General features: G+C 42.8%; 1 protein-coding gene across 1 annotated transcript in view; it reads right to left on the bottom strand.

The window, feature by feature from the left end:
* Positions 1–19,604, bottom strand: part of igsf9bb (immunoglobulin superfamily, member 9Bb) — a 660,581-nt gene that overhangs the window by 128,312 nt on the left and 512,665 nt on the right. Inside the window, exon 7 of the mRNA XM_080214744.1 lies at positions 3,368–3,513. Coding sequence (XP_080070870.1) covers positions 3,368–3,513 — 146 coding nt within the window. The remainder of the gene's footprint in view (positions 1–3,367; positions 3,514–19,604) is intronic.

Here is a 19,604-nt window from a genome sequence, read left to right as displayed (position 1 = left end):
AGGGACCTGAAGGACAACTTTTTCACACAGAACGGGTTGCATATATGGAATGAGCTGTTAGAGGAGGTGGTGGAGATGGGTACAATTATAATATTTAAGACATTTGGACAGGTACATGGATAGGGAAGGTTTAGAGAGGAATGGGACAAACACAGGCAAATGGGACTAGTTCAGTTTAGGAAACCTGGTTGGCATGGATAAGTTGGGTTGAAGAGCCTGTTTCCATGTTGTATATCCCTATGATTCCATGACTCTAATAACAGTGCACTCTACCCAGTGGCTGCAAAGTCCTCCTCATTAATATCTGCAGACTAATGGCAAAATTGGTAGAGCTGTCTATAGACAGGTTGATTCTTAGCACAAAATGAAAGTATTCATGTGAGTTGGTGCCTTCCACAATTTACTACCTTTATTACATGTTGCAATGGTGGCACCTGGGTTGCGAGTTCAGGACCATAGTCACTGGGCTAACATTCCTAATCAAGATATGGCATATTTGAAATTCTGTTTGATTGAATGTTGTTGAGGGACTGATACAATTTGTGTAAATGTGAAGCTCCTTTGCAAATATGGTGCCTCATTATTCCCCACTCTCATACAACATCTGGCAAAGCATTTCAATTATTTTAGGCAATTGGTGATTTTTGAAAAATTATAATGTTGATTGCATTATGCACTTGTTTTGAAAGGAGTGCTAACAATATTAACATTTTACTCTTTACAACAGTTTATAATTAACTCATTGGCACTGTGACAAACCGCTTTCAATATGCATAGATTAAAAAATCAGGGCCCAGCGTGTAAAAGAGCACAAGACGTGATGGAGTACTTGATATCTTTTAGATGTATCACATGAGCAAAATGCTTTTCAAAATTAAACGGCTGTTGTTTATCTGCACCAGTGAATAACAACCTAGAATTAAGGGCAGCATGGTGGCCCAGTGGTTAGCACTGCTATCTCACAGCACCAGGGACCTGGGTTCAATTTTGGCCTTGGGTTACTCTGTGTGCAGTTTGCACGTTCTCTCTGTGTCTGCATGGGTTTCCTCCAGGTGCTTTGCTTTCCTCCTTGAGTCCAAAGATGCATGGGTTAGATTGATTGGCCATGCTAAATTGACCCTTGTGTCAGGAGATTAGCAGGATAAATACATGGGATTGTGGGAATAAGGCCTGGGATTGTGGTTGGTGCAGACCTGATGGGCTGAATGGCTTCCTTCTGTGATTCTATGAAATTAATAATTTCATTTAATGATTCTTGATGGAAAAAGACAAGCAACTCCTTTTACTTAAAGGTTGCCAACCCTCCAAATACATTCAATCCTTCCATCACTGTGAACAGCGGCAGCTGTGTATACCATCTACTCATTACGCAGCACCTTCCAAACCCATGACCACTACCTTCTAGAAGCACAAGGGCAGCAGATCCATGGGTACACCACGATCTGGAGGTTCCCCTCCAAATCACTCACCATCCTGACTTGGAATTACACCACTGTTCTTTCATTGTCACTGGGTCAAAATCCTGGAATTCCCTCCCAAACAGCACTGTGGGTGCACCTTTATCTCAGGGGCCGCAGCGGTTGAAGAAAGCAGTTCACCAACACCTTCTCAAATGGCAACTAGAGATGGGCAATAAATGCTAGCCTAGCCAGTGATGCCTACATCCCTTAATAAAAAGAATCTTTGTAATTCTTATGCTAGAGTTCTCTACTCTGAAGCTTCTAGCTGTGAGTTTACACTTTCAGCATTCAACTTAATGATCACGATCGGAGGTTCTTGGGCAGTATTACTATAGCAGCGAATGTACTTTGGAATGTACTTTGCTGTTCACAGTTACTTGCGAAAGTGCAATAATATGAAAATGATGGCAGTTAGCTTTTTTTAAATTCATTGGATGTTGGTGCCACTGGCTGGGCCAGAATTTATTACTCATCCCTAATTGCCCTTGAACTGTGGCATTACACATGGCATTAAAGAGTCAAGCAAATTACTGCGGGTCTGGAGTCACATGTCGGTTAGATCACGTAAGGACGACAGATTTCCTTCCCTAACCAACATTGGTGAACCAGATGGGTTTTTACAGCAACTGACAATGGTTTCATGGTCATCCATAGACTTTTAATCCCAAATTTTTACTGCATTCGAAGTTCACCATCTGCCATGGTAGGATTCGAACCCAGGTCTCAAGAACATTAGTCTGGGTCTCTAGATTATTGGTTGAGTGACAATAGCACTATGCCACTGACTCACCACTATGTGAGTTGGTGATGCTTAAAACTTCCCTCTTTAAGATTTTTACAGTCCAACACACACCATCTTGTGATATAAATGGCATTTGTAGTTCAATAATGATTACAAAGGCTTCTTTGCATTGTTTGATAGTGGCTGTAGCCAGCAGGCTATTGTCTAATTCAAAACAGCCAAGCGAAGCAAAAGACACTACTATGGCCTGATGGAAAATATGGCTATTTCAGAACAGAAGGTTTTAAACTCCAGGCGAGGAGTGTGGACTGCAAGAAGAAATGATCTTTGTTTACCTGGCTTTGGTTTTATGATGAGTAATAACATCAGCAGGATACTGGACAATGGCTGTTTTCAAGGCGGAAACTATAACACACATCCTTGATAATAGTCATTCTAATTAATCAAATGGGCAGAATCCAAAAACAAATGAGGCCAGAAGACGGATTTTAAGCGTTAAACAGGCTTAGGACAGTGCCCTAAGGTCAGGCAGCCTGCAATAAACTGATTTGGATGCTACGCGTATGATTAGTGTGTACATGTAGAACTGCATGTGTTCCAGCCAGAATAAATATTGGAGTTTTGAAGAACAGAATCAGAGAAGGGAAGAACCACAGAACAAGAAAGGAGCTTGGACACTTCAGATTGATGAAGTCAGATCCCTCTCCATGCCTGACCAGCATGAGTGGATAGAGATACCCCTACAGGTCCATTAAATGAGTATAAGTAGTTAAAATCTATGATTGTACACTGGTTATTGTAGATTTATAGGAGAACAGAAGCATTAATTTGTGATGCAGTGTAAGAGAATCAGTTCTGGAGCAGCCATAAGTAGTTAAAGTTTTCCTACATTTTCCTAATACAGGCTTGATTTGATTTAAAGATAAAGTTTTTGTGTCTATCAATTAACTGGAACAAAGTCTTGATTAACATGGTGTAGAGCTGCAAACACGAATGGAATATTAGAGTCTGAAGTCCAAGAATTCACTGGCCATGAAAGACAAGCAGCATTTTCAACACTGGTGCAAGAAAGGCAAACTGGCTGATCAGGACACATATGGAAATAAGCGCAAGTTGAATCCCCATGACTTTCCCTCAAATCCCACCCCTCAGAGGCCACACTCACACTGGACTGTCAAGTAAGATGAGGCTGAAGGAGAACGCCCAAGGCTGTTACTAGGTACACAGGTGTATTTTCCAGCATCTTCAGGCTTGACTCGGAAGATGATCAAAGTTCCATCAATCAAAATCCGCACCCTCAGCTTCAGATCACTGGTAGAGACAATAAGAGGAACAGAAAATTTTATCAATCGATTCAAAATGTTCCACATTTTACTTTTTCGGTATGATTTTAGTTACAGATGGTCAGTAAGCCAGTCTTTTGGCAATCTAACAGTGGTAGATCATAGCAATGTTCATTAGGAACGTCTGTATCCCACATAAATCTGTCTCCCTTCTACTAAAGGAAATGAGTGGTCTAGTGGGGATGTTGTTACTGACAAAAGCTACCAGGGAAGAGGTAACTAGTCTGGCTTCGCTTGAAGAGTTTTACAAACTATTCCAATTATAATGATAAGGGATGGCATGAAAAAGTTTACTGAGTAGGCTTACATTAACGCTGCAATGAAGTTACTGTGAAGACCCCCAAGTCGCCACACTCTGGCGCCTGTTTGGATCCACTGAGGCAGAACTCAGCATGGGCAATGTACATCTTTCAGACTACGGGAGGAAACCAGAGCACCCGAAGGACACAGGGAGAACGTGCAAACTCCACACAGGACCCAAGCCGGGAATCAAACACAGGTCCCTGGCGTTCTGAGGCAGCAGTGCTAACCACTGGGCCACCCATTGTGATGAACTTGGTCTTTAATTTTTATCTTATTGCACTTTTGCAAGTAACTGTGAACAGCAAAGTACATTCCAATCTCCAGATTAGATATTATAAAAGATAAAGTCACCATCGCCCCAGTTGACCATAGACCTCAATGGGGAGAGCTGACTGGTGGTGATTTAAAATTCACCACGCCTCAGATGATGGGAAAAGGTAAGTAGGCAGGGCCCTCATGCATAACCTTGACTGGTACGGGAACTGAACTCATGCTGTTGGCATCGCTTGGTGTGATGAACCAGCTGTCCAGCCAATTGAGCTGTAACACACTTGGTAGTATTGTTCATTCTTAATGGTGTAAAATGATTGAAAGTCCAGTTCTTTTTATGGTCATCAAAATTAAGGAGGTTAATGAGAAGAAATCAAGTGTTTTACCATGTAGGAATATATTGTCAGTATTAAGTGTATCAAGATCAAGTCTACAGTATGGGCCAGACACAAATAAAGGTCAATCTGCTCAACATTGACAAAGTGTCTTTGCCATGACCACAGAAGAGCACTTTGAAGAGTGCACCAGTGGGACACTTACATTTCCTGTACTATAAAAGCTATCTTTTCAGCTAACTCTCTGAAAGACATTGTAAATTTAGTATCAATTTGTATTAAATTTGGGCAGGTTTGTGCTCCAAGTGCATAGCCACTAGGAAGTGGTTTTTAACTGCCTTACCTACTTAAGGCCATTATGACAGTCACTGAAGATAAAGCTGTCAGATTGAAGTGATAAACACAGTCTGCAACAGGTCTCCTGATAGCACAGCAGTCAGTCAGGTACATTGCATAATCTGCCACACGGAATTTTCAGAAACCGTACTGATGAATTGGAGATTTTACTGAAACCATATGATGGATGGGATGCCTCACATCCTTTAAAAAGTACCTGGATGAGTACTTGGCACGCCGTATCATTCAAAGCTATGAGCCAAGTGTTGGCAAGTAGGATTAAGTGGGCAGGTTAGGGCATTTCATGCACCGGTGCACACTCAATGGTCTGAAGGACCTCTTCTACACACTGTATTATTCTATGATTCTGTGATGAATAAGGAACCGCAATGATGAGCTGGAAATGTTGTTGATAGCTCTGACACAATGGGGGAGCATGGTGGCACAGTGGTTAGCATTGCTGCCTCACAACGCCAGAGATCTGGGTTCAATTTCAGCTTGGGTGACCCTCTGTGTGGAGTTTACACATTCTCCCCATGTCTGCAAGGGTTTCCACCCGGTGCTCCAGTTTCCTCCCACACTCCAAAATTATCCAGGTTAGCTTCAACGGCCATGTTAAGTTGCCCCTTAGTGTCAGAAGATTAGCAGGGGAAACACCTGGAGTTACAGGGATAGGGCCTGGGTGGGATTGTTGTCAATGCACACTTGATGGGCTGAATGGCCTTCTTCAACACTGTAGGAATTCTATGAAACGTCTGTTTTATTCAGTCATGGGACATGGGCATAGCTGGCTGGCCAGCATTTATTGCCCATCCCTGTTTACCCAAGGGCAGTTGAGAGTCAACCACGTTGCAGTGACTCTGGAATCACATGTAGACCAGACCAGGTAAAGATGGCAGACTTCCTTTCCTATACGACATAAGTGAACCAAATGAATTTTTCCAACAATCGACAATGGATTCATGATCATCAGTAGATTCTTAATTAAGGATTTTATTTTTAATTATTGAATTTAAACTCCACCATCTGCCGTGGCAGGATTTGAACCTGCATCCTTAGAACTTCTATTCTAATACTGATGAATCTAGAACCCTTTTTGATTACTAAATGCTGAATGCAAGATGAAGCACATTGAGTTAGGTTTACAATTGCTGTAGGGGTTAAAACTGGGGTTGTGGATTAGTGGTCTATTATAGAATCTGCCTAATTTTTATATCATTGGAATTAATGGAAAGAACATCCCGTAGCTTTTATACATAGTATTCGGTCCACAGTGTGAATTTTATCCCCCCAGCAGCAAGTTGAATATCCACACCTTTATTTCAAACAACAAAGTTGAAGTAAAAAAGACAAATGAATTCAACAATTTAAAATGAAATTAAACAGTCTTCAAACAAAATTCATTCAATTAAAATCTAAATTGCAATCTTCAGCAAACCTCTATCATCCATAACTGAACTCAAATAATGACCAAAACCTTGGTTAGGTGACTTCATTGAGCTGGGATGCTCTGCCCCATTCAATTCTGATCCAGCCAGATTGATGGAGTTGAAACCTCAGTTATACTGTGCCATACATTATGATTGGACAGCTGAGAGTTAATTAAATAGACACAGGTAGAATTTTCTCACTATTACAGATGCACCACAGAACGCATTCTTTCTGGTTGTATCGCAGCTTGGTATGGCTCCTACTTTGTCTGAGACCGCAAGAAACTACAAAGGGTTGTGTATGTAGCCCAATCCATCACTCAAACCACCCTCCCATCCATTGACTCTGTCTGCACTTCCCACTGCCTCGGCAAAGCAGCCAGCATAATCAAGGACCCCACGCACCCCGGCAATTCTCTCTTCCACCTTCTTCTGTTAGGAAAAAAATACAAAAATCTAAGGTCACATATTAAACGACTCAAGAACTGCTTCTTCCCTTCTGCCATCACACGTTTGAATGGACCTATCTCGCACTAAGTTGATCTTTCTCTGCACCCTAGCTGTGACTGTAACACTACATTCTGTACCCTCTCCTTTCCTTCTCTGTGAACAGTATGCTTTGTCTGTATAGCGTGCAAGAAACAATACTTTTCACTGTATATTAATACATGTGACAATAATAAATCAAATCAAGGACAGAAAATACTACCTGAGGTCAATGGACCTTTGCATGGCCCATGTACCACTGGCTACGATCCCCACGGTGGGTGGGATGGGAATTGAGCGAGTACCAGAACTACACTTTGGTTTAATCCTGGTCAACTAATAAGACACATTGTTGACCACTCTGGAAATTCATTCAGACCTTTTTATTTAAAATGGGGAACTCATGTTGTTCATTGGTACTTGTTCCAATGGTTTGTCTCTTTGTATTTTGATCCCAGTAAGGATGAAACTCAATTTACAATGCATTACTTAGTATCACAAAGAACTTCCAGCACAAAAAAAAGGCAATTTGATCTAACAGATTTATGCCAGTGTTTATGTTCCACATGAGCCTTTCCCAATCCACTTCATCTAACCCCATCAATCCAACCTTCTATTCTTTTCTCCCTCGTGTTTATGTAGCATCCCTTCAATTATTCTGCATTATTCAGTTCAGCTACTTCTTGTGGTTGCCTATTTCACATTGTAACTACTCTCTATGCCAAGAAGTTGCTCCTAAGTTTCTCAATTCCCCAAAGATTGTTATCTTCCTTTGTTGTGTTACTTTCCAATTTGCAACTGGCCCCTATCCAGGTCACATCATCAATGGAGGCCATACGTTTCCATACATTTATTCTGGACAAGTTCCTGGAATGAAGTCTCCCTCTTTCCTGACCATAAATAAATATAGCCTCACCAGTTTGTGAGATTAATAGCATCCATAGAATCCCCACAGTGCAGAAGAGACCATTCAGCCCACCGAGTCTGCACCAATTCTCCAAAAGAGCATCTGACCCGCACATCTTTGGATGGTGGGAAGAAACCAGAGCACGTGGAGGAAACCCACATAGACGCAGGGACAATATGCAAACTTGATACAGTCACCCAAAGGCGGAATTGAACTTGGGTCCCTGACGCTGTGAGGCGGCAGTGCTAACTATTGCGCCACCATGCCACCCCAATTATGACTTGAAGGCAGTGGCAGACATTTCCCAAACATTACCCCATCATTCATCCATTATTGACACTAGGCACATATATGAATCAGATTGGCTCTTAACCATCTAACTCTGAACTACCATATATAGATGAAAGGGTTAACTCTATCATTAAAGTTAATGATAGCTACTGAGCATGTGTGTAATGAGCTCTGTCACAGTGGTATCACTCACTGAGAAAGGTTGAGTGAGAAACATCTCAGGATTCTCTGGTCCCGCTGCTGTCAATGGGATTTCGCATTGAAGATACTCTACGCTGACAGGAAGCCCACTTGCAAGAGGGCACTGCTGGCGGGACCAGAGGAACCTGCTGGGTGAACGGCCGGAGAATCCAGCCAACATCTAAACTCTGTAAATAGTAAGGACAAAAGGCCACTGCCTTCAGCAAGATCTCTTCTAGAGTAAGAAGCCACTGAATCCCATGATAGATCCACAATAACAGATCTATCACATCGGAAAGTTTGAACTTTATTGCTAACATCTCAACACAACATGGAAGGTAGTATTCAAGAGATGCAAAACAAGAAGAATTATAAAACATTCAAGGAAGTACTGTTTTCTCACTTTGACTCCTGTATCATGGAATGAAAGGTTTTAAACTATCACATAATATATTAAACGTCGCTATCTCAATGGCACACAGTATAAAGGAACTCATGGGGCGAAGAACTGATGTAACTGTGCCACAGCTAAATTTGGCATTTATTAAGGAGAGTCATGAGTAAATTAAAGGATAAACTGAAGGACTGATTGGTGTTTTAATAATTATGTCTTTAAATTCATCAGTGCTATTAGATTCCATGACCCATTTACTGACCCGTGTGAATTTAATCAATTATGATCAAAGTTCCTTTTTGCAGATTCCAACTATAGACCAAAATGTTTTTTTTCCAAAGCTTTTGGATAATTATTTGCTGTAACATGAGCAGGGAGTTTCTTTACATAGAGCTTGGCCAAAAGCAGTTAAAATTTTAAATCTGTTCTTCCAGTATACCAGGGCACCGGTGCCACATACGCAAGTTGCTTTCTGGAACTTTGCCGAGTGATCATTCTTCATGTGTGAGGCTGAATTTCATGAAGGATATGAGTTCAGGTGGGCCTGATCCAATTTGCATTCAATGTCCAAGCATATATTTTTCCTGAAAGGGCCAAGTGAGTGCTAACAGGAGCAAGAGGAGACGATGGGGTAGTGATAATGTCACTGAGTTAGTCATTCAGGGAGCCAGGCTAATGCTATAGGGTGAAATAATCTTACCAAGACTAGTCTTCCATCACCAATCGCCCTTTATTTACAGGGTGTTGGTAATGCCATTCAGCAGTTATAGTGCCAGCTCAGTCCTGAGTCTTTCAACTCCTGGCATGCTGGTTTTAAACCCCCCCCCAACCCCCGACTGCTCCTTCCCTATTGGGCAAGCCTCCACTCGCCTATGAGGGGAGCTCGTACTCTATGAGGCTCATGGGGAGATCTTTGATGATCACCCATGGCCATCATAATATTCTGCCCCCTCCCCCACATCCATTTCTTCCCCCACACTCCCCCCACCCCACCCCACCCCACCCCAATGTGGGGGAGAGGCGGGACTTTTCTGCTGCTAAGTGATTGGCTTGGGGTCAACTAGGGGCAGGAGCAGATGTGGGGAGGGGCATGGGTGTGAAGCGGATTAGAGACCTTTGCTTCAAAAGGGAGCGCCATAAAGCCACCAACCTCGATGGTTTTTGAGGTTTCGCTTCAGTGGGGGAGCCAGTCTCCGGCGCTTCCATCTTGGAATCTGTATCCTCACCAATCGGAAGGACAAGAATGGGGTTGACTTTCAGTGGTGGGATCAATGCTGAGTGTGGTCATCCCTCTGGCTGGTAATGAGGCCTGCAATGGCATGGACTCTCTACTCCTAAAATGGTCCAAATGCTTCCTGATTATTTTGCCCTGTACTTGGACCTTATCAGACAAGGCCCAATTTTTTCTGTTATGGTCCGGGGACTCAATTGAGGCCGAACCTGATGTTCATCACTTGGACTGGATTGCTGGTTTTGAACGTTCTTTCTCTCCTTGCAGAATCATAGTTCTTCTTCTGGTTCTCTTGTTGGGACTCCATCCTCCCTGCCAGGTTTGGAAACAGTAAGCTTAACCTCAGTCCCATTAACAATTCTGTGGGGTTCCTTGGTGTTGGTGCCACCTTAATTGCCCTTACTCTACCCCCCATTAGATGAAGGCCATTTCCATCCACCTGATAGCCCAAATAGGTCACGGTACTTACTTGGAAGACACATTTTTCCCTTTTCAGGCAAATCCCAGCCTCCGAAAATCATTGCAAGTCCTCTTCCAGACTTGCCATGTATTTGCGTTCTGAAGTTCCTGTAACCAGGGCACTGTCTGCATATACTGCTGTCTGAGGTAACCCTCCGAGCATGTTCTCCATGACCTGTTGAAAAATGATGCACGCAGACGAGACCCCAAAGGACAGGCGAGTGTACTTGTATCGGCCTTAATTGTCACGCACTTTCGAAAAGGTTCATTCAATTCAAGTTGGAGATACGCATTGCTCAACTTCAAGAATTTTTGGCCCCCCAATTAACCAGGTGTACAGGTCTTCAATCCAGGGCATGGGGGTATCTGTCAAGTTTAGAAACCGTATTGACTATAGGCTTATTGGATCCACAAAGTTAGACCGACTTATCTGGCTTAAGTACAGGAACAACAGGTGCAGCCCACTCCGTGAACCGCACACGACTTATTATGCCGAGCTTTTCCAGGCATCCCAATTCCGGCTCTACTTTTTCCAATGGGAAGTATGGAACTGGTCGCGCTCTAAAATACTTAGGTATGTTATTGAGGTTGATGTAAATCTTAGCTTTGCCTTCCCTCATTTTTCCAAGCCCATCTTGGAATTCTTCAGGGTGCTTATTGATGACTTCCTATAGTCCCTTGCACCAGCCTGAAGATCTCCAGTCAGTTCAGTCTGAGATATTGGAGCCAATCTCTCCCCATAAGGCTAGATCCCTTTCCTTGTACAAAGATGAGTGGAAGTCGAGCTGACTGCTGCCTTTAAAGACACTTGTGTTGCCATGGTACCCTTGATTTGCAATGGTTACCCCATGTAGGTAACCTGGCCTTGTGTTTTCTAAGTTCAGGAGCTGAATACTAGCCAGAAGGCGATTATAAGTCTTATCCCCAATAAGGGACACTACATCCCCCGTATCCATTTCCATTTTTAACAGGTGGCCATTTATTAACAACTCCACAATAATGGGGGCAATCATAATACGACCAAATCATGACAGCTGGTGGAATTTAAATTCAAATAATACAGCTGGAATTGAAAGCTAATCTTGGTGATGACAATCTTGTAACTGTCGTCAATTGTTATAATAACCCATCTGTTCACGAATGCCTTTAGGGAAGGAAATCTGCTGACCTTACCTTGTGTGGCCCACATGTGACTTCAGACCTACAGTAATGCGGCTGACTCTGAACTACCCCCTGAAATGGCCTAGCAAGAACTCAGTTCAAGGGTGATTAGGGCTGGGCAGCAACACTCCCATCCCATGAAAGAATAAAGAGAAGCTACCACAGAAATGGCCTCCTTCTGCAGTGTAGGGCTTCTATGATTTCTATTCTATGATTCTAAGAGCTCAAATGTCTGATAAGCAGTTATGGTGTCAAAACATTTCTCCTACCCAAGGTTAGCCTGAGAATCAAACTCAGGGCCCTGTGTATTATTTTACTTAGTACAACAACAGACTGTGCAATTGCCCACTAAGCCACAGCTACCATGTTTCATTGAGATTTTTCACAGTTTAATGCTTTACCATGAACACCATCAGGCTCTGGCTAATTGAATTCCAGTTAAAATCTTAATAGCGTTTCCTTGCAACACTCGCTGCTTTTTGAAATTGACAGCCTTATAATTTATATCAGCCTTAGCAGATAATGGAAATCAACTACAACTATTCCTCTTATAAACTTCTGACACCGCAGCCATTATCCTCTTTTGTAAATGTAACAGCACAGCGACTGCACAATTGCCAGTGATTATTACAAGTAAAAAAATGGGCTAAAAAGGCGGACACATCCCATATCATTGAATACATATTGTACAGGCTAGAGTTTTAACATTCCCGTAGCGGTGGGATTTTAGGGGTTAGCGTGAAATTGAAAGGACGAGATTTCCTCCGAGTGCCCATCTGCCTTGACCCCTCAGTGATTTTACGTTGGCGAGGGCAAGGCCTCAGATGGCAAGCCCACCCTTACTCCTGATGAGGCCCATAGGTGGCCACTAATTGGCCACGGAAGGGCCGTTTCCCAACCAGCCTCAATTTTTAGGCTTTGTTGGGGGGAAAGCTGAAAATCAACAAAGTTGCATCTGCGATGGGAAGGGGAGCAGAGAGGCACCTCCATCAGAAGTCCCCAGCTGAAGTCAGGCGCCACTTGGCCCCCTAAGGCCTGATGGCCTCTGGATGTGGAAGTAACTACTGAGAACATTGAGGGGGTTTTATCATGTATTCCATGTCCAATGCAGGTGAAGTCCTCCCTCCCTGACCAGCCTCTCCCTTGTGCCCCTGATCACCCCCTTCATGCTCCCTAACCTCCCTGCACTGAGACCCCTTGAACTTACTGGACCTTTCACTGCTCGGACTTAGTCTCAGGTGTCCTCCTACATGTCTCCTCCTGACCACCGCATGCTGTTGCTGCAGCGACAGGAGAGCTGCTTGGCCAATCAGATTGGCTGGCAGCTCTCCAAAGCAGGACATGCTCCTAAGTGAAGGGCAGAAGTCCCGTCTGCAGCCATGTCATACTCATTTGAGTGTGAAATGGCTGCGGGGCGCTTGATTTGGTGGGAATTCTTTGGATGGTAGGAACCGTGATCCCACCATCCTAAAATTTCAGGCCAATGTAACAATGCAGACCACGGAGTGATTTCAAAGCAGTGATGCAATGCCAGCATTCACAAGCTAAATAATATGCATGGCACACTTTCATTCTAATAGGTTGTTGAACCAAGTGATGCTTATAACAATAATAGCATGCATTTACATAGCGCCCTCAATGTATAAACATATCCCAACATGTTTCGTGGGAGTGCTAATAAAATCTGACACAGAGCCACATTTATTAGGGAAAGTGATGAAAAGCTTAGTCAAAGAAGTAGGTTTTAAAAAGCGTCTTAAAGGGGGAGAGTTTGAGAGGTGAAGAGGTTATAGGAAGGGAATTTCAGCATTTGGGCCTAATGCAGCTAAAAGTCTGGTTGCTAATGGTGCAGTGATTAAAGTAGGGGATGTGCAAGAGACAGAATTGGAGGACTGTGGAGATCTTGGTATAGGGTTGGAGGAGGTTGCAAAGATTGCGAACATACAAGACAGAGGAATGGCAGATGAATTGCAGACATACGAGGTGTCTCATGTTGACTCAGATCTCACTCATGACCACGTTATGTACAACTGTATGGCCGTCTATATTGGGCAGTAAATTCCTCAGCATATTATTTCTCGTTAAACTTACATAGAAACATAGAAGATAGGAGCAGGAGGAAGCCATTTGGCCCTTTGAGCTCGGTCCGCCATTCATTACGATCATGGCTGATCATCCAACTCAATAGCCTAATCCTGCTTTCTCCCCATAACCTTTGATCTCATTTGCCCCAAGTGCTATATCCAGTTGCCTGTTAAATACATTCAATACAATTACAGTTTGACTGTTAAACATTCAGCGTGAACATACCTTTGAAAAAAGACCGCATTGGCAATTGGTGACTGTACATCAGCCATTGCCCACTAAAAAGCAAAGTCAGATTAAATAAGACCAATACTTTTTTTTACAAATTAAACATAGCAGCTGTTTTGGAGTGGTTTCAAGGTAGTGACTGAATCCCAGTGCTCAGACGACAGTTAAATCTCTTTCAATGCTTAAACCTGCAGAATTCCTTGACTTGATAATTGCTTTGCACCAAGACCTGAACTATGAGACCCTATAGCAGCACCACAGCTTCTCACATTAGACAGCCACACATCTTTTGATTTGCGATTATGCCTGCTTTTTCTCTGCCCACTAGATCAGTATGACGCAGTTTTATTGCATTTTATTATGATTCCCAGTCGACGTGGAATGGATTCTCACATCAGACTGCTGTACATAATTTCTGGCAGACGACAGGACCCTCACTGGTGCTTTGTATTGTCGCAGCATTGCACAGTTTCACCACAAAGGATTCAAACATCAGCCTGGCTGTGGCACACATAAATAGGAATTCTCAGTGTGAAATTAATTTTGTCTTTCATTCCAGCTGGAATTGCACTGAGCATTGCAGCAGTCCAACTGTAGTCAGTGGAAGGATTCATGCACCAGCACTGACTTACCGTCACTGACATTGAACACAAGAAGAAAAAAAAATCACACCGTTAGAAAATTTGCCGAATTCCTTCCATCATTCAGACTGATTTCTTTGTTTGCACAAGTGGCTGTCTTAATCCAATGCTGTGTATCAAAGCATGAAAAACACAACTCATGACCCACATTTTGTTAATCACTCTGTGCATTGTTCCAACATTCTTTGGCACAGGTTGTTGTCAATTCAATCCCCTGCAGCTTGTCTCCTCCCAAGACTCAGACATAAAGTGGCAGTGATTATTAGACATTCTCGTTACAGAAATAATTGCAAGTGATGTCATTTCAACACAAATTACTTATTCATTCCTCAGCCTTTAACTTTACAAGCATGTGCTTGATTGTATTGGCAACCTACTTGTGCCATAGATCGACACTCAAGGGCTAACAATCTGGAGGACATTCCATTGCGGTCTTTCATTTCAACTGGTAGGAGACCAGTGGATCCACGTGGAATTAGATCCTATGCTTTATAGTTTGAACAGTAATTGGTCTCACAACACTAGATTAAAAGTCCAACAGGTTTATTTGGAATCACGAGCTTTTGGAGCGCTACTCCTTCATCAGGTGAGTGACCCCCTACTGTGCCCATCCCAGTCCAACACTGGCATCTCCACATTATATTTTGAAGATTGTTACCCAATTATATTAGACATTTTGACTATTTGTCTGAAATAAACTTCAAGGACAAATCCACACCTACATGTCTTTTGCAAAGCCAGTTTTCAAGAGCACACTTCTCAGCCACTCTGAGATCCTTACAATATGATCTGAGAGACCGAGATATTAAAGGGAAGGCAGGCTCCAATGATTGATGCGTTCTCTTAAATTATTAATATGCATTGTCTGGAATGTCTAGAATTGACAGGGCTTCAAACTACAACTCCAAACGCTTGGCTTTCCTCATTCATTTTTGAAGAGGTTCAATTCGCTTTAAAATATATATATAGTGACCTCTAGGCTGCCCTACTTCAGCTGATTAGATGCAGTCAGTGTAACCATTTAGTTCATGCTAGTTTAGGTCCTCAACCATTGTCAGGTTATAGACACCATGCTATGTTATACAAGACATGTCTTCCAACTCTGGAAATCTAATCCCTCTGGTGGCCCAACTGCATAACCTATAATAGGAATCATTTGAGGTTTATTCCATTTAAAGGCTGAAGTTAAAGAGTGGAGCTAGTAATATTTTTATAGTTACTTCGATGTGAATGTTTTTTGCCTCACATTCATGTTACTTTAGGACTGAGCATACTGCTCTTCCACATCTAAGCCAATAATTGGGAGTGGCCGATCCACATCACAACATGGGGATTGGAAGTTCAGTCAAGTGTAACTAACCCACATACGATAGGGGTGGGGGGGGGGGAGGGGGGGGGGGGGAGGGGGGAGGGGGAAAGGGGGTGGGGGAATTCTCCCACCCCATTATACTAGTTTTCTAGTGCAGCATGGTGGGAGAATCTCGTGTCTGGGCATGCGTCGCAAGTGCATCTCCCGGCACTGTCAGATCCGTGCTGGAAACCGGCAGGAACACCAGGTAAGTCAATTACATCTATTTTTAGTGTCATTTTAATGTGATTAGTGACACAGGATTGAAATATCCAGGCCCGCTGGCCTGTCCCTTCTGCCAGAGTATATCACTCCAGTGGGATTCCTAGTAGGTCCCCACTTTCCCCACAGGAGAGAAGGGGGAGGAAACTGGGGTATCCCAGAGGGTCAGGTGGCAGGGTAGTGGTGCCCCATGGGCATAGGCACTCCGTCAGTGCCAGCCTGTGCTCCATGGTGCTGCCCAAGGGGCAAGGTGCCAATACCCAGAGGGCACCTTGGCACTGCCCTTTAGGCATAGGGGCAGTGCCAAGGTGGCAGTACCAAAGGGGGCAGGGCCTGGGAGAGTGGGGCTTAGGAGGCAGTGTGGGTGGGGGGGGTCTTGCTGCCATGCTATATGGGCATTGATGGGGCAGGAGAGAGGCCAGCGATTGGTGGGGGGGGGGGGGGGAGCGTTCCTCAACCAAATCCAACCACAAACTTGATTTCCATCATCCTAACCCAAAACAATCTCCAACTGCAACTTGCACATAGTTGGATGAACTTGTTGTTGGCATCGTCTGGCCGTCCAATGAACTGAGCTAACTGGCTCCCCATGATATTTGAGTTGCTTTGGCAACATATATTTTTACAAGCATGGTGCAGCCTGAAGCTACGGATAGCGATAGTAGAGGCTACGATTTCATTCCATCATTTAGCTGATCAGGAATCTCTCCCACTCTTACCAACTATTGGCCTACGTTGGAAAAATTTACAAGTTGATATTTAACCTGATATTTAATGTGCTTGGTCACATTACGAACACAGCTTCCTTGGCCGTCAAGTCTTGAAATGGGGCTTGAACTTCTGGCTCAGAGACAAGAATGCCACCCACCGAATAAGACATCTCAATATATGACGGTCACCAAGAAAACCAATGGGGAATTCAGAGGGAACGTCTTTACCCAAAGAATGGTAAGAATGTGGAACTCACTATCACAGGGGAGGGGGGGTTGATATGTGTAATGTAGATTCAGTTAGGACAAAGCCAGCCAAACATTTGAGGGAGAAGAGATTAGATGGAGGAAAAATGAAAGAGATTCAAGTTAAGTGCACATCCTAGCATGGACTGGGTTGTGCAGAATGGCCTGTTTCAGCACTGTATACCCTATGTAATCAATCTGACAAAAGCTCAGAATTTGGAAGACAGATAATTTATGACAATGTGAAGCAGGGTTTTGGAACTTTTATTATCTCAGGAATATGATTTAATCATTTCTCGATAAATGTGATGAAAATAGCTGTCATAATCCCAAAATAAATTATTTGGCCAATTCAATCCAGTTCCTAAAAGATGGTTCCTAAAAGGCATAAGACTGCTCTTAACTCAGGACTAATTAGCAATGAATCTTTAGTAGAACTCAGAAAGTTCACAAGGATCTGTCATACAGGAAACACAATGTTCCCCTCTCTAATGAGATTTTGATAAGGCAGAGGAACTCTGTCCAAACAGGATGGTTTTTCACTGAAAAGTACAGCTTTACAAGCTTCCTTATAAAATTAACTGGCTTGTACAAGATTTCAGAACAATTTAATCTGCAATTTAGTTTGATATTTACTTTCATTTTCTTTTCTACCTCTCACCGTCTTACCTAGCATGTTCTGTGTGAGCGTATAGGGAAAGATGAGGAGAACATAAGAACTAGGAACAGGAGTCGGCCATCTGGCCCCTCGAGCCTGCTCCACTATTCAATAAGATCATGGCTGATCTTTTCTTGGACTCAGCTCCACCTACCCACCTGCTCTCCATAACCCTTAATTCCTTTACTGTTCAAAAATATATCTAACCTTATCTTAAAAACATTCAATGAGGTAGCCTCAACTGTTTCACTGGACAGGGAATTCCACAGATTCACAACCCTTTTCAACTCAGTCCTAAATCTGCTTTCCCTTATTTTGATGCCATGCCCCCTAGTTCTAGTTTCACCTGCCAGTGGAAACAACTTCCCTGCTTCAATCTTACCGATTTCCTTCATAATCTTATATGTTTCTATAAGATCTTCCCTCATTCTTTTGAATTCCGATGAATTTAGCTTCAATCTACTCAGTCTCTCTTCATAAGCCAACTCTCTCAACTCCAGAATCAACTTAGTGAATCTTCTCTGCACTCCGTCCAGTGCCAGCATATCCTTTCTCAGGTAAGGAGACCAAAACTGTACACAGTACTCCTGGTGTGGCCTCACCAGCACCTTAAACAGTTGCAACATAATCTCGCTGTTTTTAAATTCCATCCCTCTAGCAATAAAGGACAAACTTCGATTTGCCGTCTTAATTACCTGCTTTATCTGCAAACCAACTCCTTGTGATTCTTGCACAAGGATACCCAGGTCCCTTTGCACAGCAGTAGGCTGCAATTTTTTACCACTTAAATAATAGTCCATTTTACTGTTATTCCTACCAGAATTGATGACCTCACCTTTACCAACGTTGTACTCCATCTGTCACACCCTCGCCACTCACTTAGTCTAAGTGAATGGGGATATAGATAGTCTATCTATGTAGTCTATAGAGGAAGTAGATGTACTTATAAGAATTACTAGAAAATGTAGTTGGCCTTTGCCCATCCTGATAGTCACATGATAAAAGGATAATGAATTTGTTGGCTAGTCATACCTCTCTATCAATTAATTGACAACGTCATGGGCATTAGGGATGGAAGCCTGAGTAGTGGAAAGATCTGGGAGCCAGAAATCCCAGGACACTTGTTTCCACCAGTCCTATTCGCTTAAATGTTTGATGATGCCACTCCATTTTTGTTCATGAGGGAATGTGTGAGAACAATCCAGGCATTCATTCTCCAATATTACCTTTCTCTATTACTCCTAATGTCTAAATGAATGCACGGCTGGAACCGAGAGGTTATCATGTGAGGGGTAATGGGTGAAAGCCATCGGTCCATTGTTCTCTATTGAAGTATGTTGATGCTGCAGTGACTCTTCCACCACACAGCTCAACTTTTAGTGAAATATTTAGTGTATATTAAATGTATTTAACGAACAGAGAGATAATTGCAGCATGTTTATACCCAAATCAGATACATACTCTGAACCCCTACTGTGCTATTATAGTGCTATTATAAAATGACTTGGCTATATTTTTCACCAAGGAGATGAAAACTGAGATTGCACCATCATCAGAGACTAAAATAAAGTATTAAAAAGAAGTTGTTTTCCAAAAAGAGTCAAGCCATTGAGGAGATTACTGATAGCAAAGGTGGGCAAGTAGTCATGGTGGGCAAGTCACCTTGGTGGGCAAGTTGCCTTGGTATGATTTTCTAGCTGAGGATCTTAAGGGGAGCTAGATAGTGAGAGCTCTGACTAAAATTGTTCACAATTCTCTACAAATGGAAATTGTGCTAGAGGGCTGGAAGTTGACAATTGTGACATCCCTTTTTAAAAAAAAGCAACGATAAGGCAGTAAATTATTTCGGTTGTCAGTAGATTACCAGTCTACAATAGAAAATTAAATTACCGAGCACTCTGAGATACATGAGTTAATCAGCAGCAGCCAGCATAAATTGCTGAAGAGCAGGTTGTGCTCGAGCAGCTTTGCAGAATTATTTGAAGTAACAAATGAGGTAGTTAAGGGAAATGCAGATTATTTTTAGCGTATCTTTGTGTACACACTGTTTGGCACCCTTTCAGGGAGTAGTGGGGAAGTGGTGGAAGAATGGTGGCAGCATGGTGGCACAGTGGTTAGCACTGCTGTCTCACAGCGAC

This window comes from Carcharhinus amblyrhynchos, chromosome 29 (assembly GCF_965287045.1).
Source record: "Carcharhinus amblyrhynchos chromosome 29, sCarAmb.v2.hapA, whole genome shotgun sequence".
In the NCBI taxonomy this organism is placed as follows: domain Eukaryota; kingdom Metazoa; phylum Chordata; class Chondrichthyes; order Carcharhiniformes; family Carcharhinidae; genus Carcharhinus; species Carcharhinus amblyrhynchos.
The sequence above is the reverse complement of the archived record's forward strand: the minus strand, read 5'-3'. Positions and strand labels throughout refer to the sequence as shown.